Below are 26046 nucleotides of genomic sequence, written 5' to 3' on the forward strand. Positions count from 1 at the left end.
GTGCTTAAAGTCGGGGCTGCTCTCAAGTCGCAGTGTGTGGGCTTTTCGCTGCAGGGGCTTTTCTTTTTGCAGCTCATGGGCTTAGGTGTCTGGTAGCATGTGGAGTCTTCCTCGAGCAGGGATCAAACCTGTGTCCTGTGCATTGGCAGGTGGATTCTTAACCACTGGGCCACCAGGGAAGTTCCTTGATATCCTTTATCCATAAGACGCTGGTGGTAATGACCCCAGTCTCTGAGCTGCACTACCCCAGATCCTACCCTTCCAGCACGTAGTGCAGTGTCTCACACAGAGTTATAAAGCAGCTCATTTCGATGATGCCGTGCGCTCACTGCAGTGCTAGATGCTTTTACTTACAGCTCATTTCGATGATGCCATGCGCTCACCGCAGTGCTAGATGCTTTTACTTACACTGTGTCAAGATTTACTCTAACCTACTGAGTAGAGTTATTTTGCAGGTGGAAAACTGAGGCTTAAGTAGCGAGGTAACTTCCCCAAGGTCCTATGGCAAGAACACAATACAGCCAGACCTGAACCTAGTCTGGCTGATCCCAGAGTCAAAGCACCACACCTTCTCCGGGACCAGTGCTCTTCCGTGTTCAGTTCAGTTCAGTGGCTCAGTTATGTCTGACTCTTTTCAACCCCATGGACTGTGGCACACCAGGCTTCCCTGTCCATCACCATCTCCTGGAGCTTGTTCAAACTCATGTCCATTGAGTTGATGACGCCATCCAACCGTCTCATCCTCTGTCGTCCCCTTCTCCTCCAGCCTTCAACCTTTCCCAGCAGCTAGGTCTTTTCCAATGAGTCAGCTCTTCGCATCAGGTGGCCAAAGTATTGAAGTTTCAGCTTCAGCATCAGTCCTTCTAGTGGATATTCAGTACTAATTTCCTTTAGTATTGACTGGTGTTGGTCTCCTTGCAGTCCAAGAGACTCTCAAGAGTCTTCTCCAACACCACAGTTCAAAAGCATCAATTTTTTCTTTGCTCAGCTTTCTTCATAGTCCAGCTTTCACATCCAGACATGACTACTGGAAAAAACAGAGCTTTGATTAGATGGACCTTTGTTAGCAAAGTAGTGTCTCTGCTTTTTAATATGCTGTCTAGTTTGGTCATAGCTTTTCTCCCAAGGAGCAAGTGTCTTTTAATTTCATGGCTGCAGTGATTTTGGAGCCCCCCAAAATAAAGTCTGTCACTGTTTCCATTGTTTCCCATCTATTTGCCATGAAGTGATGGGACCGTATGCCATGATGTTAGTTCTCTGAATGTTGAATTTAAGCCAGCTTTTTCGTTCTCCTCTTTCTCTTTCATCAAGAGGCTCTTTAGTTCTTCTTCGCTTTCTGCCATAAGGGTTGTGTCATCTGTATATCTGAGGTTATTGATATTTCTCCCAGTAATCTTGATTCCAGTTTGTGCTTCATCCAGCCCAGCATTTCATATGATGTACTCTGCATATAAGTTAAATAAGCAGGGTGACAATATACAACCTTGACAATATACTCCTTTTCCTATTTGGAACCAATCTGTTGTTCCATGTCCAGTTCTAACTGTTGCTTCTTGACCTGCATACAGATTTCTCAGGAGGCAGGTCAGGTGATCTGGTATTCCCATGTCTTGAAGAATTTTCCACAGTGTGTTGTGAGCCACACAGTCAAAGGCTTTGGTGTAGTCAGTAAAGCAGAAGTAGATGTTTTTCTGGAATTCTTGCTTTTTTGATGATCCAGCGGATGTTGGCAATTTGATCTCTGGTTTCTCTACCTTGTCTAAATCCAGGTTGCACATCTGAAAGTTCATGGTTCACGTACTGTTGAAGCCTGGCTTAGAGAATGTTGAGCATTACTTTGCTAGCATGTGAGATGAGTGCAATTGTGCGGTAGTTTGAGCATTCTTTGACATTGCCTTCCTTTGGAATTGGAATGAAAACTGACCTTTCTCAGTCCTGTGGCCACTGCTGAGTTTTCCAAATTTGCTGGCATATTGAATGCAGCACTTTCAAAGCATCATCTTTTAGGATATGAAATAGCTCAACTGGAATTCCATCACCTCCACTAGCATTGTTCGTAGTGATGCTTCCTAAGGCCGACTTGACTTCACATTCCAGGATATCTGGCTGTAGGTGAGTGATCACACCACTGTGATTATCTGGGTCATGAAGCTCTTTTTTGTACAGTTCTTCTGTGTATTCTTGCCACCTCTTCTTAATATCTTCTGCTTCTGTTAGGTCCCTACCATTTCTGTCCTTTATTGAGCCCATCTTTGCATGAAATGTTCCCTTGGTATTTCTAATTTTCTTGAAGAGATCTCTAATTTTTCCCATTCTAATGTTTTTCTCTATTCTTTGCATTGATCACCAATTAAGGCTTTCTTATCTCTCCTTGCTATTCTTTGGTACTGTGTATTCAAATGGGTATATCTTTCCTTTTCTCCTTTGCCTTTAGCTTCTCTCCTTCTCTCAGCTATTTGTAAGGCCTCCTCAGACAACCATTTTGCCTTTTTACACTTCTTTTTCTTGGGAATGGTCTTGATCACTGCCTCCTGTACAGTGTCATGAACCTCTGTCCATAGTTCTTCAGGCACTCTCTATCAGATCTAATCCCTTGAATCTGTTTGTCATTTCCACTGTATAATCATAAGGGATTTGAGTTAGGTCATACCTGAATGGTCTAATGGTTTTCCCTGCTTTCTTCAACTTAAGTCTGAATTTGGCAATAAGGAGTTCATGATCTGAGCCACAGTCAGCTCCCATTCTTGTATTTGCCGCCTGTATAGAGCTTCTCCATATTTGGCAGCAAAGAATATAATCAATCTGATTTCAGTGTTGACCATCTGGTGATGTCCATGTGTAGAGTCTTCTCTTATGTTTTTGGAAGAGGGTGTTTGCTGTGACCAGTGCATTCTCTTGGCAAAACTCTGTTAGCCTTTGCCCTGCTTCATTTTGTACTCCAAAGCCAAATTTGCCTTTACTCCAGGTATCTCCTGACTTCCTGCTTTTGCATTCCAGTCCCCTCTAATGAAAAGGACATCTTTTTTGGGTGTTACTTCTACAAGGTCTTGTAGGTCTTCATAGAACCGTTCAACTTCAGCTCCTTCAGCATTTTGATTGGGGCATAGACTTGGATTACTGTGATATTGAATGGTTTGTCTTAGAAATGAACAGAGATCATTCTGTCATTTTTGAGATTGCATCCAAGTACCGCATTTCAGACTCTTTTGCTGACTGTGAGGGCTACTCCGTTTCTTCTAAGGGATTCTTCCCCATAAGAATCCATATAAGAAAGTGGCTTATCACAGACAGAGGGGTCTGACAGGCTGCAGTCCTTGGGGTCACAGAGCATACACGCACACACGCTCAGTTACCACTGGCTGTGCGGGAGCTGCCGTAAACAAGGGGTAGACCCCCTCTCCCCGTCCTGTCCTCTGGGGCGCCCCCGTTCCCCCCACTTTAGTGACAGCAGCACACAGAGCAGGTACTGGGAGTGATGAGACAGCAAGTACAGCAGGATGGGGCCGCCAGGGACACGGCGAGGGGCGGTGCGGTGCTGTCTTCTCACGCGCACAGGCTTCGGCTCCGCATGATGGTAAAGCTCCGGGGATCTGTTGCACGACGATGTGAACATACTTCGCTTAAAAATGGTTAAGATGGTCAGTTCTATGTTACGGCTTTTCTTATAAGCTCTGTTTTTAAAAATGGAGAGAGCACAGGGAGTGAGGTGGAGCAGGGAGCTTGAGCTCGCTTGCCCCACTTGCCAGCCTTCCCTCTGGCTTCCTTCCAGTCAACAGTGTCACCAGCAGAGTGTGCTTGGTCCACACTTGCCTGCACTCGGTGTGCACCCCTTCAGGGCTGAGCCACACGCTTCTCACCAGAACCTCATTCCTTGAGGTCGTAAATGCTTCTCCCCCACATGCTTTGCCCTTGTAAACTCCCTTCTGGTGTCCTGTGCCTCTCAAGTTTTATCTGTTGACCTGGAATAAAAAAGGGCAAATAACAATATCCTACCCCCACCCCCAGCCCACCCCCCGGAACCATAGCTGCTTGGAGCACTATGAGAGTGTGGGCTTTGGGGCCAGAGGCTGGGAAGTTCACCTTTTCTTCTCTTCAGTTCACTTAGCTCTAAGATGGAATAACATGGTTATTCCACATAGCCAAACACGCATAGTTTAAGCAGAGAGGTTCAGCCATCTGTAAACTGGTCTTTGCACTGGGAGACTCTTGGGAGTAAGAATCTGAGGACTCTGAGGAGATCTGGGGACACTGGTTTGGGCTTCAGTGATTAGGCTGCATAATGACATTTGCTGACAAAGGTCCATCTAGTCAAAGCTATGGTTTTTCCAGTAGTCATGTATGGATGTGAGAGTTCGACTATAAAGAAAGTTGAGTGAAGAAGAATTGATGCTTTTGAACTGTGGTGTTGGAGAAGACTCTTGAGAGTCCCTTGGGCAGCAAGGAGATGCAACCAGTCAATCCTAAAGGAAATCAATCCTGAATATCCACTGGAAGGACTGATGCTGAAGCTGAAACTCTGATACTTTGACCACCTGATATGAAGAACTGACTCACTGGAAAAGACCCTGATGCTGGGAAAGATTAAAGGCAGGAGGAGAAGGGGATGTCAGAGGATGAGATGGTTGGATGGCATCACCGACTTGATACACATGAGTTTGAGTAAACTCTGGGAGTTGGTGATGGACAGGGAAGCCTGGCGTGCTACAGTCCATGGGGTCACAAAGAGTCAGACACGAACGAGCGACTGAACTGAACCCAATGAGATTTGGATAGAGAGGCCTGGGGGTGAGCATGGAGTGTGCCTGCATGCCAGGTCACTTCAGTCGTGTCCTACTCTTTGTGACTCCATGGACTATAAACTTCCAGGCTCCTCTGTCCATGAGATTCTCCAGGCAAGAATACTGGAGTGGGTTGCCATGCCCTCCTCCAGAGGATCCTCCAGAGGATCTTCCCGACCCAGGGATCGAACCCGAGTCTCTTACGTCTCCTGCACTAGCGTCATCTGGGAAGCCCCAAGCATGGGGCAGGCTTTCCCTTCTGGCCTCACACTCCCGGGAAAGCAGCCTTCATGGGGGCAGCAGCAGTGACTCACCATCCCTTGGAAGCTCAGGTGGCCTTCTTTGCTGTGGGTTTTAGCGTGGACCATTCTCAGGACAGAGTCTGGGTCTGCTGCTGCCATCTGCCATGGGCTGTCCCTCCTGGACTGGCCTTCCGCCCCACTGCCCACCTAGACAGTGGCCGGCTTCCCTGTTGGGCACCGTGGGGACAGCACCCAGGGCCAACATCGCTTTTAAGGGACCCATGAAGATGGTTTAATTTCTTTGAAAATTAAAAGAAAAAAAGTGAGTGTTTAGGTCAAGTAGATGTTATATAATCTTAATGTATTTGTTTTAATACCAGCATAGTTATACAATGGGCTTCCCTGATAGCTCAGTTGGTAAAGAATCCACCTGCAATGTAGGAGACCCTGGTTTGATTCCTGGGTTGGGAAGATCCCCTGGAGAGGGAATGGGTGCACATTCCAGTATTCTGGCCTGGAGAATTCCATGGACTGTATAGTCCACTGGGTAGCAAAGAGTCAGACACAACTGAGCGACTTTCACTTTCATAGTTATACAATATAATATTTAATTTTTTAAATAGAGGAAGGTGCCCACAAAGGCAAAAGTACCGAGGGCCCATTTTGGCCCTTGAACCCACGGTGATGTGCCCACTCTCTTCTCTGCTCCTATAATGGGGGCTGTCGGTCCTCCCCGCCCCCACCACCCATTTAGAATCTGGAATATTCTCTCTGGCATTTTATTTATTTTTAGGGACCCATTTCACGTGCCCGTCCCGTCAGCTGGCAATAGCTACTTAGAGCAGGCATTTGGTGAGACGAGTTCAAAAGCCTGTCTGAGGTTCCTGGGAAAGAATGTTGTTGTCCTCACTGAGTGTCGTCTCTCTGAGGCTCGGGACGGGGGAGAGACAGCAAGCACATTGTGTTCCTGCTCTCCATGCACCTTTGCCTTTTATCCCCCACCGGACTCCACATTTTGCAAGATAGAATATGCCTTCCACGTGCTGAGCATCCCATGATGAAAGATCTAGAAGCCTTTAAGACCTGTTGATGGATTGATTGAGGAGGGTCTGTGACTACCCTTGATCCCGTTTCCTGTCCTCTTGACATCTCTTCATTTTCTTTTTCTTTTCCCCTTTCAGGCGCCTGAACAAGAATAAGCTGCAGGTCCTCCCAGAGCTGCTTTTCCAGAGCAACCTGAAGCTCACCAGACTGTGAGTAGAGTGAACTTGCTTTCTCTGCCTTGGGTCTTGCCTGCATTTGCTGATGCAGAGGATGTGGCTGCCTTAGCGCAGGGAGCCCTGACCACGTGGAGCATGGCAGTGAGTCCGCACGTGTGGGCATCCGGAGTCCGGATTCAGCACGGGGGTCCCTGTGCTCCCCTCCAGCCCACCTTTTCTGCTCCCTTCCTTCAGAGAGTCACTGAAGTGGCCGGTGAGAGCTGTGGACTTAGGCTAGTGCGTGTCTCCTTTACATGGAGGGAGGAAATCCATCCTTTCACCTGGGTCTGAATGTACCTCAGGGAAATGCCCCGAGGGGGGCTTGGAGGTGAGTTGGTTCACACAAGACAGTCTCGGAGGGCAGTGGTTTGGATTAAACCTGTCAACCTCACCTCCTTGCTGGCTAGAAGGGTTCCTGCCCTGTGCCTGCTTCCTCCCACTGCCCGTCCGGGAACTCTGGATCTGGAGGTCTGTGATTTGTGTGGGAAAGGAAGAAAAACCTTGAATTTTGCTTTCTCTTTGGGATGGTCCAGGATATAATGAAGCGGGGAGACTTGGAGATGTCTTTGTGTATTTATTTAGCATGAGAGTTTGGATACTCAAGAACTGGAGAAACACATCCGGATGGAAAGTGTGATTCATGGACTGGGGGTGTTAGGCAAGTGCTGATTGCCGACAGTGAATAGCTTCAGGACTGTATCTGAAAGTCCTACTGGTGGTGACTAGTGTATATTATGGGGTGAATTGCTTGCCCAAGGCTTAACTTTCTGGTTGGAGCAACAAGTGTCTGGCTGCTTAGCAATCAGGCAGCAAGATTTACAACGTGGCTGGGAGGACTGTGACGTTACTGGAGAGGTTTCTGCATGGTGGCCACCATTCCCATTCCAATGGCCATGTTAATACCTACGCATGCGGTCCACTGGTGCATGTAGGCTCCGGGATAAATTGGGAAATATGAAACACATGTTTGCATGTGCACTTAAGAATGAGTTCTGAATTAGGAAATTGTATCTCTGTCTGTACGCACAGCGAGAGACTATAGTCACTCAGTGCTACGGTGGTCTTGCTTGCCTTCTCTTGGGTGCACCTGGACTTTGTCACAGTCTTCTCTGGCTGGCACTCCCTTTCTCTTGCTCAGTCCACCCGACTGACTGTACTAAATGTGGGAAAGAGTACGCCTCCCTTCCACTGTTCCACTCTTCACCCACCTTGATGGATGTGAGGGCGGATGAAGTGCAGTGTGTATCTGGCAGAGCTGAATAAGCAGTACCAAATGGGCAAATGGGGAAACCACTCTGGTTTTTCCCTTCCCCTTCCCTGGAGAGTTCTTTCCTTAAACACTCGCTTAATAGCCGACTCTCCAGCCAGCCCTACCTTGTGCCTTTCAGCCTGCCTTTAACTAAACCGTGCAGACTGTGTGCCGTCCACCTGGGCTCTCAGCATCACTTTCCAGCAAACAGAAGGTGCCTGTGGGGCCGGGCTGCCGGGCAGCTTTGAGCAGGTGGGGTCTGAGGGTCCCGCTGCTGCAGGAGGTTGGGGGAGGGGTGGGTTCCTGCTCCGCGAAGACATCAGCGGATGCCCATTTTAGGCGGAGCTGATCTTGATCTGGGCAGAGGAGGCCTTTCAGGCTGTGGTAACAGGTCTCTGAGATGCAGGGTGCAGGCCCAGCCAGGCAGCACAGGGGCGTGGGGAGTCCAGTGTGGCGGCCTCATGGCTGCTTTCTGACTGAGAGAGGTCGGGAGAGCCACAGGTCGTCTGTGCCTGTGTCCTCATCAGGAAATGATGAGAGGCCCCCTCTTCCGTTCATGTACCTCACCAAGGAGCTCTCTGAACCCAAAGAGATTACGCTGTGCCTGCATTTTCTGGGTTTAAAGTGCTCTGCACACATAATCAGCGTAGATAACTATTGTTACTCCTGCAACTCCCATCTTCACAACTTGTTTCTAATCTCCTTTCATGGGAGGCTTGAAGAGACGAGGAGCTGCCATCAGAGCTGTGATCTGTTACATGGAGCTTTTGCTTCAAGCCAGAGAGCAGCGGTTGGAAAGGTCCATTCCTCTCCAGGCTCCTGGCCAGGCCCAGTGTGACACACAGAGGCACTCAGGAGTGGGTGGATAGATGATACAGGCCTTAGGTTATGAGCAGTGCACTCAGGGAGCTTTGAATCTTTTATCCATCATTCATTCAGGAAGCTTCTCCCAGGTGCCTGGCCTCTGTGCTGGGTGTAGAGCTGCAGACATGAAGGATGCCCTGTACCCACCCCTTCAGGACACTCTCTGAATAGCTGCCAAAGAGCTGAGAGCTAAATGTATATATTTTTCATTGAAGCAGCTTTATTAACCTGGGTTTTGGCTATAATCAGCAATCCCTTTTTCTCTCTGGGCTTGGTCTTTGATTTTTCTTAATGGCCCTCTTGTGTCTTTGTCTTATTTTGTCAGCCACTCCAGGGCCTTTTTGGAAGTAAGCAGGGTGCAAATTAGAAATCAATAAATGTGCAATCATGAGTGTGTATACATATGCCACTGGCTCTGTTTTAAAAGAGCACTGAATCTCAATAGACGCAGCGAGCCATTTTCCAAGGAATGCTAAATGGGGCTGCTGGGTGGCTGTCTCCTCCACAGCCTGCCATGAGGTTTAAGCAGCAATTCAACACACCTTCTCTTACTAGATCCGTAGACAAAAACTGCTTCATATTCAATGATTATCTAAAAAACACCTTTTGGAAAAGCTATGGTCATATTTTAAGACATGTAGTGATGGGAAAGGGAAATGTTATTCATTGGGAACCAGTGTTATTCTAATATTGCTACTAACCAGTGACAGACGCGGAGAAGGCCATGGCACCCACTCCAGTGCTTCTGCCTGGAAAATCCCACGGACAGAGGAGCCCGGTAGGCTGCAGTCCATGGGGTCGCTGAGTCAGACACGACTGAGTGACTTCACTTTCACTTTTCACTTTCATGCACTGGGGAAGGAAATGGCAACCCACTCCAGTGTTCTTGCCTGGAGAATCCCAGGGACGGGGGAGTCTGGTGGGCTGCCGTCTATGGGGTCGCACAGAGTCAGACATGACTGAAGCGACTTAGCAGCAGCAGTGACAGAAGTGTGACTAAGATCAGTCTAACCCAAAGGGGAAGTGCATCAGTTCACGTGCGTGAGAAGGCCAGTGGTTGCTATGGTTGGCTGGCTTTATGTATTATTTTTATTTTCTTGAATAATTCTATGTATTTATTTTTGGTTGTGCTGGATCTTCACAGCTGAACAGGCTTTTCCTTAGTTGCGGCCAGTAGGGGCTACTCTCTGGCTGCAGTGTGCAGGCTCCTCATGGCAGTAGGTTTCTTTGTTGTGGCGCACAGGCTCTGGGGCATGCAGGTCTGTCGTCTTGGCTTGCAGTCTCTAGAGCACAGGCTCAACAGTTGTGGTGCACAAGCTTAGTTGCTCTGGGTCATGTGGGATCTTCCCAGTCAGGGTTCGAGCCTGTGTCTTCTGCATTGGCAGGCAGACTCTTTATCACTGAGCTACCAGGGAAGCCCCTGTGACTGGGTTTAGAAACCTCTGGATCCAGGGGCATGGTGGTGTCATCAGGACTTCATCTCACTCCCTCCAGCCCTTGGAAGTGTGCACGGGATGGCAGACAGCAGCAGGAGACTCAGAGGGAAGTAACCTAGCAACCAGGGTGGAGAGGGTGTCACTGATGACAGACATGCAAAAAAGAACTGAGAGTCAGTTGCTTACTTTGGTCACACCTCCAACTCTGAGCAGGTGACTGTGGCTAGTGAGATGATGTCCTCCGATTAACCAGTTTTTTGGCGATGATGGTGTGGGTCCTGGGAATGGATTTCCCAAAGAAAAGAGTAATTCTGTTATCAGAAGACAGAGCGAGAGACCCCCGAACTTAAACACATCTGATGTCTACAAGTTTGTTGAGCATCTAGTCTGTGCAGTTCCCTGCGCTTCCACTGAATGGCTTGGATTTTCACAATAACACTTCAAGGTAATGACAGCAGCAAACGCTGCGTCCCAGGTGCTCCTCTGATGCTTTGCACGTACCTCGTTTGAGGCGCCTGATGACGGTGTGGGTGTAGGGACTGTGACTGCTTTTCCACAGACGTGAACTGGGGCTCAGAGAGGTCCAAGGACTTGCCCAGCATCATACACTTCCTCAGTGACTGAGCCAGGAACCAAATGCGGGTAATCTGACTCCGAAGACTGTGAGTTCATTCTCCTACAATTAGCTCTCTGCCTCAATACGCCCATTGTATAGATGAGGAAACTAAGGCTCGGATTTTAAACTACTTGTCTGTATATCATATTTATAAGCAGCAGCAGCTCTTTTGATTCTACCTGAGCGTGCAGATTTCAGCCTTCACAGCAATTCTGCAAAGAGAATCATTATTAAATCTACTTCTGAAGCTCAGAAGGATTGTCTGACCTACCTAAGTACTCTCTGTGTAGTTGTACAACCAGGATACACTGGAATGGGGAGCAGAGCTCATACATGTTGCTGCAGAGTATTTCTCTCATGCTACACTGCTGTGCTAACTATTGTGGGGAGCTGAAGTCATGCTAAAAATGAGAGTTTTTATCAGACCTTGGCTGGTTACCCACACCCCTCAGATGCAGCACCATCAGATCCCTTGGTGTGTGTGTGTAGTAGTGCTGTGTCTACGCTCACTCTGTCCTTCGGTACACAGAGCATGAGCCACAGCATCCTAGAACGCAGAAGTGCCCTGAGGCTTAGGTAATACCATTGTGGTCTGTAGAACACCCAGCAAGGTCTCTGTCCTACCTTGGGCACTCAGTAAATATTAGCTCACTCTAATCCTGAGGTTTTCAGTCTTTCTGCCCTCTGATGGAGGAGGATAAGAGGCTTATGGAAGCTTCCTGATGAGAGAGACTGACTGAGGGGGAAACTGCCTCTTAAGAGTCCCTTGGACTGCAAGGAGATCCAACTAGTCCATCCTAAAGGAAATCAGTCCTGAATATTCATTGGAAGGACTGATGCTAAAGCTGAAACTCCAATACTTTGGCCACCTGATGCAAAGAACTGACTCCTTGGAAAAGACGTTGATGCTGGGAAAGATTGAGGGCAGGAGGAGAAGAGACGACAGAGGATGAGATGGTTGGATGGCATCACCGACTCAATGGGCATGAGTTTGAGTAAACTCTGGGAGTTGATGATGGACAGGGAGGCCTGGCGTGCTGCAGTCCATGGGGTCGCAAAGAGTCAGACACAACTGAGTGACTGAACTGACTGAATCCTGAGGTAGATTATAAGATTTTCAGATGTCAGAGCTGTATTTCTGCTCTTTCTTTTCTCTCACTCCTGACCCACAGCTGATCTTAGGAGATGGCAGTGAAGGAAAAGTGTTAAAGAGCTGCCCAATTACTTGTAATGAGACTATGGGCAAATTATTAATACTTAACCTCTCTGGTCTCATGTTGTTGATCAGTAAAATAGACTATAATAGAACCTCTTTCTCCAGGGGTTTGTAATATACTTGTAAATAGCCCAGGGACAGCCTTTAGCATTGAATAGAGCGCACAGAAAGCGCTCAGTGAAAATAGCCATGGTTAGCTTTTGCCGGCTAACTGATAGGAATGGTGCATATGCTGGGGCTTTGGCATCTCTGATGTCAACAGTTGAGAATCTGGCAAAGAGTCTAGGCTCTGAAACAGAGGAGGGTTGAGGGAGGTACCAGGAGTGGGACAATCCCGACCCTCGCACTGGCTCTGCCACCCACAAGCTGTGTGACCTTAGGCATGTTACTTCACCTCTCCGGGCCTGATTCAGAGAGGTTGGGATGGAGCACAGCTTGTTATATGGTCTGTAGGTTACTGATTTCTCCTTTCGTGCCTCTCCTTCCAGCTTTCTCTTTTACCTGTATACTGCGGGAAGAAGTGAAGTTTCTGGTTATTTGGAAGTTAAGTGGTTAATGTTGCCAGAAATTCCTTCAGAGAAGCAAAAGACAAGATGAAAACAGTAATTAAAAGCTGTCTGCCTTTCCCCAGATTAGGGAGCTTTGAAGGGGACACGGAGTTTCCCAACTGCTTTTTAAGAGTTTGACTTTGCCAGCTGAGGCTGAGCAGACCCCTGGGGTCCTTCTGCTCCATTCTCCTGGATTCATGGCAGAAGAGTTCGTTACGTAGCTGATAGTGGTTTAAAGCCTGACTGAAGAAGCAGCTGCACTAGCAGCAGGACAGAGGCCCCCAGTTATTCTCCACACAGTCCTGCAAAGTATTTGGCGGATTTGAAAAAAATGCCGCTGGGGTTAAACTGCTGTCGCTCACTTGGGTCAGTGGAGTTGCAAGACTCAGGGAGTTGATTGCCAGGCAGCTGAAAACAATATGAAACGTGGACAGCCAACTTTGCCCCAGGTCACTGGGCTGCTGCCCCCTCCCAGAGTTGTGAGACCTCAGTTTTCAAGGAGCTTACTTGCAGCGAGCGAGCCATCCCCTCCACTGTCGCTTTCTGCTGGCTTGTACCTCTCCTTCATATTACCATGTTCCGCCCCAGTCACACAGCCACGCATATCCGTGCTGTGTGCAGGCTCAGTCATGCCCAGCTCTTTGCGACCCCATGGACTGCAGTCCACCAGGCTCCTCTGACCGTGGGATTCTCCAGGCAAGAATACTGGAATGGATTGCCAAGCTCTCCTCCAGGGGATCTTCCCCACCCAGGGACTGAACCTGCTTCTCTTGCGTCTCCTGCGTTGGCAGGTGGGCTCCACCGTACCACCTGGGAAGCTCCATGCCCATAGCCCCAAACAAACCAGAAGCTGCGCTTCTGCATTTGTGCTTTGCTAAGTGATCTAGTGTTTCTTTCTTTTTTTTTTTTTTCTTTACATATTTATTTATTTGACTGCCTGGGGTCTTAGCTGTGGCATGTGGGATTTCTTTGAAGCAGTCCAATAGTGCAGGAAAAAGTCAGGGAACTGCCCAGACTTGGGTTTGGATCCCACCCTCTGCTGACTGACCCTGGGCAAGTGACCTCAACTATCTTAGTCTCTGGTTGATTAGCTAGACAACAGGGATACTAGTCAGAGCTCCTGTCTTAGTTTGCTGGGGCTGTGACAATAAAGTGCCTCAGACCAGATGGCTTAAATAACAGAAATTTGTTTCCTCACAGCTTACAGCCTGGAAGTTTCAGATCTGAGTACTGGCAGGGCTGGTTTCCGGAGGCCTCTCTTCTTGCCTTGCAGCTGATGGTCTTCTTCCTGTGCTTCTGCTGCTGTTGTCTTGTTCACGCTCGCCCGTGAGGTCCCGTCCTTCTGTCACAAGGACACTACTCGTGTTGTCTTAGGGCCACACTTAGTGAACTCATTAAAGACCCAGTCTCCAAATAGAGCCTCATTTAAGTCCTGGGGGCAGGAACTTGAACAAATGAATGAACACATCAGCACATAATAGATCCCAAGTGTTTTCTGCATATTTACTGTGAATCTCTCTGCGATCTGCTTTCAGGTAGCTTCTCTTCCTTGGTGGCTCAGTCGGTAAAGAATCTGGTTGCAATGCAAGATTCAGTCCTTCGATCTGGAAGATCCCCTGGAGAAGGCAATGACAACCCTCTCTAGTACTCTTGCCTGTAGAATGGACAGAGGAGCCTGGTGGGGTACAGTCCTTTCGGTCTCAAGAGTCAGACACTGCTGCTGCTGCTGCTAAGTCGCTTGAGTCGTGTCCGACTCTGTGCGACCCCATAGACGGCAGCCCACCAGGCTCCCCCGTCCCTGAGATCCTCCAGGCAAGAACACTGGAGTGGGTTGCCATTTCCTTCTCCAATGCATGAAAGAGAAAAGTGAAAATGAAGTCGCTCAGTTGTGTCCGAGAGTCAGACACAACTTAGCGATTAAACCACCACCACCATTCTCAGGTTTAGGAGGTTAGATACTCCATTATCCCCAGTTTAGAGATAAATAGACAGGGTCCTGGAGATTTGGACAGCTTGCTCAAGGTCACTGGCAAAGCTAAAATTCAAACTCAGGCTTGCCCGAGCCCAGAGCGCACATCCTCACCACCATTTCCACCCTAGAGTTATAAGAAGTTACAGCTGAAGTGCCGGCGCGGCCTGATAGAGGCTCAGCCAGTGCTGCAGCTCTTGCATATCCCTGAAGCCCTCGTGAGCCCACATTTGTTGGATGACTGGAATGCTGTGCCTCTACCTTCTGCTTCTCGGAGATCCTTTCGCAGCCACCTGAGTCTTCCAATTCTGCACTAACCTTTAAAACATAAGTACATGCAATGTGTGTCTCCATAAAACTCTGCACTGATGTGAAACGGCGCTATAAAAGTGAAAAACCAGTGGAGAAAACAAAACCCACACTACTCAGTTTTCCAGCAGAGTTGTTATCTGATGTGGTAAAATGGTAACAGGATGAGGGGAAAGCCAGTCCGTCGGGGGAGGGGGCCTCAGAGACGGCCTGCCTGGAGCTGGGTCCAGGAGACCTGTCCCGCTTCTGGGCTGGCCTGGCCTTCAGAGGCCAGGGGCAGACGGTGAGGCCAGCCTCACCATCGCAGACACGGGGTCACTTTTTCCAGGGGCACGGCCACCTCAGTCTCAGGGAAAGAATCCTCGCCCACTGGAACTCTGCTTCCTCCTCCAGCACCCCCCAACCCCCGAGCGCTGGGGCAAGGCCAGCCTTCCTCTCGCTTTACGACAGGCTTCATCGCGAGCTTGAAGACGGGTTTAGCTTTAGTCTGCATGTGGACAGATAATGGATTGCAGTGGGTACCCTGGCACTCTTGGGGTTTCTGTTTTGTGTGAGTCGCATTCACTGTAGTGCCTGAAGCTGGAGCGAGGGAAAGAAGTCAGGCAAGGTTTCTATTCTCCCTTCACTGAGACTTTATCCAACTGAGCACAGAAGCCTTTGGCCTTGTTCACACAGTTGATTGTAAGGATAATACTTTGAATTGCCTTATAGACTCATCCTATTGAATAAAAGGGCTAGAAGTAAAAGTTATCTGGACCAGCATTTTTCAACCTTGACTGCATATCTGAATACCTGGGAATCTGGTTAAAATGTGGACTCTGGTTCTGCAGCTCTGGGGTGGGCCCTAGGACTCTGCATTTCTGCTTGACTACACTTTGCAGAGCAAGGATCCAGATTGCAGTGGTTCTTAGATTGGCCTATAGAAAAAAAATCCTTTGAGGTCCTAGTTAAAATGTTGATTCCCGGGCCTTGTCCTCAAGGACTCTAGTTCATTAGATCTGGAATGAACCTAAGGATTTGACTCTGTAAGTAGATGATTTTGGTGTAGGTCACCCACCCATGGGGCATATTTTGGGAAACACTGAAATAGTACAGCCCTATTATTTTATAGGTTGGGAAGTAGAGAAGGCACCAAACATTTCATAAGCACCTACTGTGTGCTACACACCTTATGCATTTGCCATCTTTGGCCTTCCTTCAAGGTAGGTGTGTTTGTGCCCACTACACAGATGATGAAACTGAGGCATGAGTTTAGCTAACTCACCAGGAATAAACCCAGGTTGTTCTGACCCCCAGTTCTATGTATTTTTCTGTTTTTGTGCTGCTGGCGCTGAAATACATCTTGAAAAAGACGATAGGTGGGTGGTAGGGGGAGAGGAGAATAAGAGAGCAGTCATGGAACTCTGAAGCTTTCAAGACTCGGGGTTTGCACTTTTATGCTCATGTGAGCATATATGAACCTATGCTCGTATCTCAGATCTAGGATATTAAGCCTTGAAACATTAAAAGAGAAGAGTTTATAGACTTAAATGCATGTTTGCAAGTACCTTTCTAAGTTCCCTCAATTTATCAGAGATAGAGTGAGGTTTTACGTTTTCCAATTCTTTAGCTCTTTGGGCCAGCAGGAGAATCTTCTAAAGTGATCAGGCAATACTTGTATTTGAGTACATTCTGCCAGCTTGGAAAGTTTTTACATTTCTTTTTTTAAGAAAGAAAACCAAGCTGTGACTTTACAATGCTTTGGAATTACAGAATATGCTTGTAATTTTTACAATTCTGCACAGACTTCTTTGCCACATCTGGTTGATATTACTGGCAGGGATATATGGGGGAATAAGCATGGGCTGGAATGTGAAACATCCCACAAAATGAGTTTCTTATAGGTTGCTGTATAAAACATTTTGAGTTTCCCTCTCTTTGGAAGCATAGCTTAAGTGACTTCATGGATTTAGTATTTTCTTTGGTTCGAAGGTAAAGGTTTTTGCTGGGCTACTTAGTAGGGGTTCCAAGATGCTTTTCCGAGGATGTATGGAAAGGGTTAACATTTGAGAGTGAGGCCATGGGTCAGGATGGGAAGAGGCACGCTTGGAGGAAGTCAGACCAACCTGTGATGAAAAGCACTGGACCCTGGTGATAGTTGGAACCCTGGGGGCCAACTGAATTGCTACAGGAAAAGGAAGAGTGAAGGGAGAGAGGGTTACATGGGTAAGGACTTAGGAGACCTCATGAATCTTCGCTCAGCTGGTGAGCTGGTGAGCATGAAACAACTGATGGCAAGAAGAGGTTGAGTTCTTGCAAAGCCAAAAGCCTTGGTCCATCTGTAGGAAAATAGAAAAATCAAACTCCCAGGCTGATCCCTGGCACATGGTCAGTTCCCTACGGGGGACATTCTTGCTCAGTTCCCAGGCGGAGAAAAGACTGTTTTACCAGGGACAGTTCAAGCATCCGCTGAGCACCCACTGCCTGTGTCACCACCACGCGCTGGTTGTTGGGATGCTGAGTCCAGAATGCAGACATGTCTCATCTTAGCCCTGAGGGTTTGATCACGGGCTGTTCGCCACCTGGCTCCTCTCAGGCTTCCTTGGCCGGGACCCACCTGCACAGTTGGAAACTTTCTGCAGAAGAACATGTGCTGTTCTCAGCACCCTGTGGCATGTGGTGGGGTTGGCCAGGCTTGGCCAGGCTGTATGGACAAAGCCAAGGGTGCTCGTAGAGACCATGATGATCAGCGCTGCCTGTTGTGTAGCCCAAAGTCCTCCTCCCCATGGTCGGCTAAGCAGAGGGTTTGGCTAGGCAGCTGATAGTTTGGCCTCTCATTGGCATGTCTAGGGCTCTGGACCAGCTTTTGATTAAAATATACATGCCAACATTTCTCCCAGTGGGGAGGAAGCATCTTGACCTTGAGAGGTCAGAATGCTCTAAGGGAGAACACTGCATTTCTAAGAGGGTTAAAGGGTGGGTGGCAATGTAGCCCTTTCCTGAAGATGACAATCCGAGGCCAGCCTTCACCCGTACCTTTGGACGCGTTCCTCCTTCTCTAGGGTTAGAACTCTCAGGGGACTTGACATGTCAGGGAACTATCACACTGCATATCGAAATATATCAGCCTTGTTGACGTGAGAAGACCCCAGGCACACATTCTCCAAGTCCCTAAATGATGGTGTGTACCCCTGTCTCATAATCTTGACCTGTTTGTTCTCGAATCACATTCAGTATCAACGGAAACCTTTCTAAAGGGTCTGATCATTTCTCATTTTCAACCACCACTTGGGAATCCCTCCAGGGGACAAATAGCATTTTAATTTGATGTCCCAAATTCTAGCCTAATTTTGAATTATACACATACACAAAAGTCTGTAATAGTGACTTTCTCCTGGTTGTCCTAGGGATCCTGGACTTTGAGCAACAGTTTCCATTTGTAAAGTTTGCAGTCCATTTACAAATCCTGGAGCCTAAAGCTTGTAATGAAAGTGTTGACACAGTATTAACAACAGCAAAACTATGATAACACGGTACTGTCCAAACCAAACAGAAATGGAGAAGTTTAAGTAAATTTCACGCTCCTTGCCTGAATGTGGTGTGCTGGGCCTGAGTTTTTGATTCATGGTTTAGAATAATATTTTAATGTTTTATTCATGATGTTCCTTTATTTCCATCATTCCTTCTCTAATTCTCCTCACCCTGCTTGTGGTGATGTAGCCTGCTTGGAAGTCTGGATTTGTCTTGATCTGTGCTGCCCGTTGTGTAGCCCAAAGTCCTCCCCATGGTTGGTGAAGCAGAGGGTTCAGCTAGGCAGCTGATAGTTTGGGCTCTCATTGGCATGTCTAGGGCTCTGGACCAGCTTTTGATTAAAATATACATGCCAACATTTCTCTCAGTGGGGAGGAAGCATCTTGACTTTGAGAGGTCAGGATGCTCTGTCTAAGGGAGAAAACTGCATTTCTAAGAGGATAAAAGGGTAGCCAAGAACTGATTCCCTCCATCTCAATTTCATTGAATTTGGAATTTAGGAAACTCTGAGCCATATGCAGATGACATCACCCTTAGGGCAGAAAGTGAAGAGGAACTAAAAAGCCTCTTGATGAAAGTGAAAGTGGAGAGTGAAAAAGTTGGCTTAAAGCTCAACATTCAGAAAACGAAGATCATGGCATCTGGTCCTATCACTTCATGGGAAATAGGTGGGGAAACAGTGGAAACAGTGTCAGACTTTATTTTTTTGGGCTCCAAAATCACTGCAGATGGTGATTGCAGCCATGAAATTAAAAGACGCTTACTCCTTGGAAGGAAAGTTATGACCAACCTAGATAGCATATTGAAAAGCAGAGATATTACCTTGCCAACAAAGGTTCGTCTAGTCAAGGCTCTGGTTTTTCCCGTGGTCATGTATGGATGTGAGAGTTGGACTGTGATGAAAGCTGAGCGCCGAAGAATTGATGCTTTTGAACTGTGGTGTTGGAGAAGACTCTTGAGAGTCCCTTGGACTGCAAGGAGATCCAACGAGTCCATTCTGAAGGAGATCAGCCCTGGGTGTTCATTGGAAGGACTGATGCTAAAGCTGAAACTCCAATACTTTGGCCACCTGATGTGAAGAGTTGACTCATTGGAAAAGACTCAGATGCTGGGAAGGATTGGGGGCAGGAGGAGAAGTGGACGACAGAGGATGAGATGGCTGGATGGCATTACCGACTCGATGGACGTGAGTCTGGTTGAACTCCGGGAGTTGGTGATGGACAGGGAGGCCTGGCGTGCTGCGATTCATGGGGTCGCAAAGAGTCGGACACGACTGAGTGACTGAACTGAACTGAGCCATAGATCAGGATGCTCAGAAAGAGCACCCTAACTTTAATAATTTTTAAAAAACGAAAATCAATGGTAGCAATAGAGAAAGAAAGGCTGGGTCATCCATGTTATTAATATCACGGCCCAATCATCTCCTTCCTGTGTAGTTATATCTCCTCCTCCACTCCCCCTTTTATTTCAAAAGCAAATGCACATACCCGTCAACACCACACACAGACACAGTGAAACCTTCTCTCTGTATAAGAATCTCAGACAGATAAATGAAGATCCCTTACAGACTGCAGAATCAGAACACAGATATAATTCCACTTTAGTGCACGATACTGCCTTTTAAATGAGCTCACATTATTGAGCAACGCTCTGAGGAGATACCAGAGGTCAGGACAGCAGCCGCGCTGGTGGAACAGGAGACACTTTGTCTCCTTGGCTAATATAATTGGTGTTTTTGGTGCACAGAGATGGTAGTGGCAGATCTGTGTCAGAGACAGTAAATTATTAGTGTAAATGTTTTCTGGCCTCCAGAGAGAGCTCCTCTGTTCCCTGGAAGAGATGTGCCTGGGCCAGGCTTCTCCCCAAGACCTGCAGGGATGGTCACTCCACGTTACAACACAAAGCAGAGCTTTGTCGCCTACTCGTTCCCGAGGGCTCAGCCACTGGACAGCATTATCTTGGGAAATAATTGTCATGGCTTCCGCTGCTAACGGCGCTCTCGGCAGATCCTCTTGCCCCATACGTGGCACTTCCTTTGCGTAAATGAGAGTGAAGGATGGGCTATCATTAGGCCTAATGAGGTTGAAAAGCAGCAGCAGTGAGACTTGTTGCCCAGGAAGTACTGTACTTGCCCGTTTTTCCCTGAGTGTGGAGTCACTGATAGGTGTGGTGGGACAGCTGGGTAGAGCCTGTCACTCTGTGTCGTCTGTTGTCATCACCCAAGTACGTGCCACCATCCTTTCTCCATGAGATGACTGCAAGGACCTCCCCACTAAATCCTCCTGCTTCTACTCATGTTTCCTGCTTGTCCATCATCCATTCGACAGTTACCGTGACTGTTTTCAGTCCAATCAGATTTCATTCCCCCAATAAAACCTTCAATGACTTCATATCCTCCTAAGAATAACGCCAAGCTCCCACATCACAACCTGGCCCCCGTTCTTCTTAGTGCCATCCTAGGACACGCTTCCCACTTCCACCGCACTGCAGCCTCCGAGCCTTCTTCCTGGTGCTCCCACACTCCCATCCCTTTCTCAGATCGTGGCCTTGGCCTGTGCACTCCCTTAGAGACCCTTCCCTGATCACCCTGCCCACAGTAGCATCCCTTCCTTACTAGCCACTGTCTATAACATGACCTGGTTTTGTTTTCTTCATAACACTTATCACTACCCAAAGTTCTTCTGTCCATTTATTATTTACTTTCTGCTTGTGTGTCCCCCAGGAGATTGGAAGCTTCCTGAGGGCTGGGATTTGTCTGTCTTGTTGACTCTGTAATTGGCTACCACTGCACCTAACATGGAGCGGGCACTGCAAAAGTGTGCTATAAAGGAGTGAATGAGAAAAGGAACTTGGGCTTTTCACAGTCTGGTTTTTGCTCTCAGCACATGATCAAAGGCACCTTCTGCTCCAGACTGGCACTGTCTGCTCATAGCTCTGAAAAAGTCCCAAATAATATTGAATAGCATATGTGTACATATATGGTTTCCCTGGTAGCTTTACAGTAAAGAATCCACCTGCAAAGGAGGAGACCTGGGTTCGATCCCTGGGTCAGGAAGATCCCCTGGAGAAGGGCATGGCAACCCTCTCCAGTATTCTTGCCTGGAGGATCTCATGGACAAAGGAGCCTGGTGAGCTACAGTCCACAGGGTTGCAAAGAGTTGGACATGACTGAGCTACATATATGCACTCACGGACATAGACACACACTCGATAATATTGCACATACATAAGAGTGAGGATAAGACTAACACACTGGACTTCTTCTCTTGGTTTTTAGACTCTGTTTATTTTACTCTTTGCAAGACAAATTACTTGGGTTTAAAAAGTAGAAGGACTCTATCCTGGGGTCCTGAGAGGGCCGTCCTGGGACGAGCCCATCCACACACAGATATGCCTTGCAGCACAGGTGTGAGCTGACTTCAAGGGCCACTAGGGTGGGATTCAGACTTCCACCAAAGAGAGAGAAAGAGCTCATGCTGGGCTCCTCTGCTGGCAGATGTGAGCCAATGTCCGGGACTGAAAGCTGGGGAGGGAATGTTATTTTTTGATGCTTATTTCAAAGATCTGGGAATAATATTCTGTGACACAATGAAATGAAAAGATAAATTGTGTTTGCTTCATCTTCAGGCCTCACTGATTTTTTTTTTTTTTTTTTACTTCTAATGGACATTGAAAGGAATCGTCTAGCTATTGGAAGCCTTAGCTCAGTGAAGGCTTTCCAGAAAGCCTTTGAGACCTGTGGGGGCTCAAAACAAGCCCCAATCTTAGTATGAAAAAAGAATAGATCACACTCATTTACTGAGCATTGACCTAAACCTCCAATTATTTTTTTGAGATCTAAACCAGAGGTTGTTTGAAAGACATCTGGTGAATTAGTCCAAACCTGAAGTCAACCATGTCTTCCGAAATAACTGAACCAGAACCACACTGGAACATCAAAATATTAACGTTTTCTAAACGGACTCTCTCTAGGGTTTCTGACTGGCATAGCTACAGCGCCAGCCTACTGTTTGTTCCCCTTTTCCCTTACCCAGGCCTCTGCCCCACCTGTCTCTTCTCCTTTCTGCAAACCTGGCATCCATTAACAATGGGCATTTACCAGTGCTGCCCTGGGAAGGCAGGCCTTCCAGACTCGCTGTACTGCTGCCTTGATGAGAAGAGAGCCCCACTTACTACCCTTCATTCCATGTTATGGGGAAAAGAGGAGGTGTCTCTCCCTTAGATGAATGGGGGATGGAATCATAGGATGGAGAGGAAGGAAGAACCGCAAGAGTGAGAAGGAGAGGGAGGGAGGAGAAAGAGCACCAACCACCAAATAGTAAACATGGAACAGAGGCGGTAAAGATAAAGACTCAGTGAAGGGGCAAGGGAAAGAAGGAGCGAAAGTAGGAATCTTTGGGGGAAAATTGATCTCTGGTTTGTTTTTGTCTTTTTTGGTTGCTCCCCAAGGCAGCTGGAAGAATTTCTGATCACACACGTGCCCCTCCGTTCTGTACCACGCTCTATGTCAACCCTTGTCTCTACAGCAACCCCTCAGGAGGCAAGAGCATCATCTTCCCAGAACCCCAGGGCTGGATGGCTTTTCTAGAACTTCTAGAAATAGGCCTTTGTTTTTGCAGCTGGAGAAACTGCGGCACAGTGCAGTATGGAACTCACAAACCCCAGTCCTGGGATTCCTAGTCCGGGGCTGTGGGCACAGCCCAAGCAAGATACATTCCTACCTTTGCCATGATTTGTCAGTAAGTGGCAGAGAAGAGAAATCATGGAAGAAGGACCATTGATTTACTAGGAATTAAGGATAGGGGTTTCCAGAGGTCAGCCTGCCTGGGTAGCCGTTTCTCTTTTAAGAGCAAAGATATCCACTTGAGAGAGGTGATCTTGGTGATAGATTTGCTCATCCAAGTAAGGATGAGCAGTTCTTACCTGTGAAAGGGTTGTTGCGAGTATGTGGTAATTGTCATGACATACTTGAGGAAGGGAATCCAAAGACTCAACCTCACTTGAGAGTCATTGCAGGAAATGAATCAACAGAATAGGCAGACAAGAGGGAGATGTAGAGACTGACCCCCTAAGGTTTCCACCCTGGCGTTGGAAGGGCACCATCAAAAGGAAGTGAAGAGGAAGTCCTCTTAGAGGGTGGGGGGTGATGGATGAGGGCTGCTTCTCAGACCTTGCAGCCCTCCCAGGGGCAACCAGCACAGTGCGTCTGAATCTCCATCTCCTTTTAAGAATTTCAGAAGTTAAAAACCCAGAGTCAGCTTGGTATCCACTTCAGCATCACTTTTTCCCCATTGCAGCTAGTTACTTCTGAGGACCCATCCCGTGTAAGGAGGTTGATCATTTAAGAAAAAAGCCCCCAGCCTGTTACTTATAAGCCAGCAGCTGCTGGGGAACTGACCGGGTTTTCTTGGTGGGCGTGAACACTGCACCCTGCTTACCTGTCATCTGTAAGCATTTACCTGCACTTAATTAGCCAGACTTCAGTGTGGAATCCCCAGTTGCTGTGCTAATGATGGCAACCCTCCCCTCCCAAGGAGTGCTGATTTCCCATCTCAGCATGAGGGGCTTCAGTAATATCTCTTTTCAGTGATATAATTTGATTTCTCTCTATAGGAGGCTGCTCCGGTCCTAGCTCACTTAGCACTAAATCTCTCGCTAGATATTCTCCTTACTTAATCTTTTCAGGCCCCAGACCAGCCCGGGCCTCTTATTTATTTATCTGGGGCCCTGTTTACTTCCCTGTTGTAAATTACTTCTGGCTCCTGGCCGTCTGATCACTGCAGTGATAGACTAATAGCTCAGAGCTGCTGCATTTGCCTTGTGTGATGAGGCAAATAATATGCTTAACTTATGGGAGAGAAGTACACCCTCCATTTATTTCAGTGGGGGAAATATTACTCAGGGGAAAGGGCCAAATCATTTACCTAATGGCTGCTGGTATAATTATGGACAGAATTATGTGAAACAAATTGCCATGCTCATAAATCTACACCTCCAGTGTCTCAGAGGCAGAGAGGGAATTCTGGTGGCTGGCATGGGCTCTGACTCTCTGAACACATTCCGGTTTGCTTGGCAAGGCAGATGCTTTTCCCCAGGTCCCAATTCTAAACAGCTATGGCCAATGTGGGCAAACCTCAGTCTGCAGCTCCCTCCAGCCCGCTGCCACCTGCTATTGTAAATAAAGTTTTATTGGCACACAGCTACAGCCACTCACTTTCATACTCTCTGTGGCCGTAGCCCTATCTGTGCTCCAGTGGCAGAGGGCCTTAGTTCTTGGCAGGAAACTGTATGGCCCTCAAAGCCAAAAATATTTATAATGTGGCCCTTCACAGAAAAAGGTTGCTGATCCTTGCTTTGCCAAAAGAAGAACCTTCCGACAAATGTTTTATATGGAGATGGAGAGATTGATTTAGATCACTCCCCGTAGCTTTCTTTTTTCAGACAGTTCAGCTCCATGGTAAGGAAGTGTGATGGCCACAGTATGGTTATCACTTGCTCTGCAGTGCTTCTGCATCTATTCACGTGGCTTCTCTCAACAGTTGTATGACTTAGTAGGGATTATGAACCCATTTGGCTGAAGAAAACACTGAGACTCTGAAAGGTGAAGTGTTTTGCCCAAGGTCATTCGGTAAGGAAGTTTCAGGACTGGGATTCATACCTTGCCTGTGTGGCTCCAAGTTCTGTCTTCTTTCACCTTAGCCTTGTTGCCTCTTAGCAAAAAAGAAGGATGAAGGCGTTGGCACTGGGAGAGGGTTTTTCTCGGCTTTGCCTCTCTCTGCAGAAGGCTGTTGAAAGGGAACATGTGAGCACCCAAGTCACAAGAAATGTGGAAAGCTCAAGAAATGAGGGGGGTCTTGTTTTCTTGCATCCTCACTTTTTGTGGGGTGGCTGTTGGAGTGGACCCAGGAGTGTTTTGTTGTGTTGGGAAACCTAACAGTTGTTTGTCAGGCAGCAAGAGAAAGCTCAAGAGAAAAAGGCCTGGGTGATAAAGAGCTTATTTCATGGTCTGCGTTGCCAGTGCAATGCTGATTGCCGGAGGGAAAACAGGGTCCATATGGCATCCTCATGGGGGAGGTGGACGCCACCAACTCTGCGGCAGGCAGGGTGGAAGGGGAGCCTTAGCTCTTGCGCTCTCTGGGAGCAGTTCTCTTGGCTTTGGGGCAGCCTCAAGCCAGATCCAGACACCCTGCACTCCTACCGTGAGTGCGGGCAAAGTGAGGGGCCCACAGATATCACCAGTGTAGCTGCAGAAATCTCGGGTGGAAAACAGAAGCAAAAGCACCTCTTGTTTACTCTCTGAACCTGAAAAGGCTAGGTGTAGTGGAATAATGGTAAGTAGCACAGCCATGTCACAGCAGCTACCATTTGTTAGGTGTTTAGAAAGTAGCAGGCATTGCCCTAAACCCTATTACCTCCATTGTTGTTTTTGTTCAGTCTCCAAGTCGTGTCTGACTCTTTTCAACCCTGTAGACCACAGCACACCAGGCTTCCCTTTCCTTCCCTGTCTCCCAGGGTTTGCTCAAACTCATGTCCATTGAGTCGGTAATGCCATCCAACCATCTCATCCTCTGTCACCCCCTTCTCCTTCTGCCCTCAATCTTTCCCAGCATCAGGGTATTTTCCAGTGAGTGGGCTCTTCACATCAGGTGGCCAGAATAGACCATCTTTATGATCTCATTTGATCTTCAGCATCATCTTGTGAGATGGGCATTTACTGAAGAGGAAATAAACTCAGTGATGATAAATAATTTGCTCAAGCTAACATGTCAGTGGTGGAGCTGAGAACCCCATCTGCCTGCCCCCGTAATCAGTCCATGTACTAGAGGTGGGAAGTGAGGCAGCCACACACATAGTCAGAGTATCATGGACCAGCCGTGCCATGTGCATACATGATTGTTCTTTTCTGACCTTCAGTGTCCAATATTTGAAAGGATATAACAGCCAGGGTTGTAGAAACAGTCGAGGGTGATGATATATTTTCAGCATGATCCTATTTTCTGACTCATAGTAAGAGCTCAGTGTATTCCTCTCCATTTTCTTAATTCTTCCC

At 47.6% G+C, this 26046-nt stretch overlaps 1 protein-coding gene across 3 annotated transcripts in view; it reads left to right on the forward strand.

Moving 5' to 3' along the window:
* Positions 1-26046, forward strand: part of SLIT3 (slit guidance ligand 3) — a 718940-nt gene that overhangs the window by 128124 nt on the left and 564770 nt on the right. For all 3 annotated transcript variants that reach the window (XM_086362269.1, XM_086362271.1, XM_086362270.1), the window contains exon 4: positions 6202-6273. In XM_086362269.1, the coding sequence (XP_086218395.1) occupies positions 6202-6273 (72 nt within the window). The remainder of the gene's footprint in view (positions 1-6201; positions 6274-26046) is intronic.

The sequence above is a fragment of the Bos grunniens genome, chromosome 20 (assembly GCF_055505025.1).
Source record: "Bos grunniens cultivar Pamir isolate PY7600 chromosome 20, Bosgru_T2T1.0, whole genome shotgun sequence".
Taxonomy (NCBI): domain Eukaryota; kingdom Metazoa; phylum Chordata; class Mammalia; order Artiodactyla; family Bovidae; genus Bos; species Bos grunniens.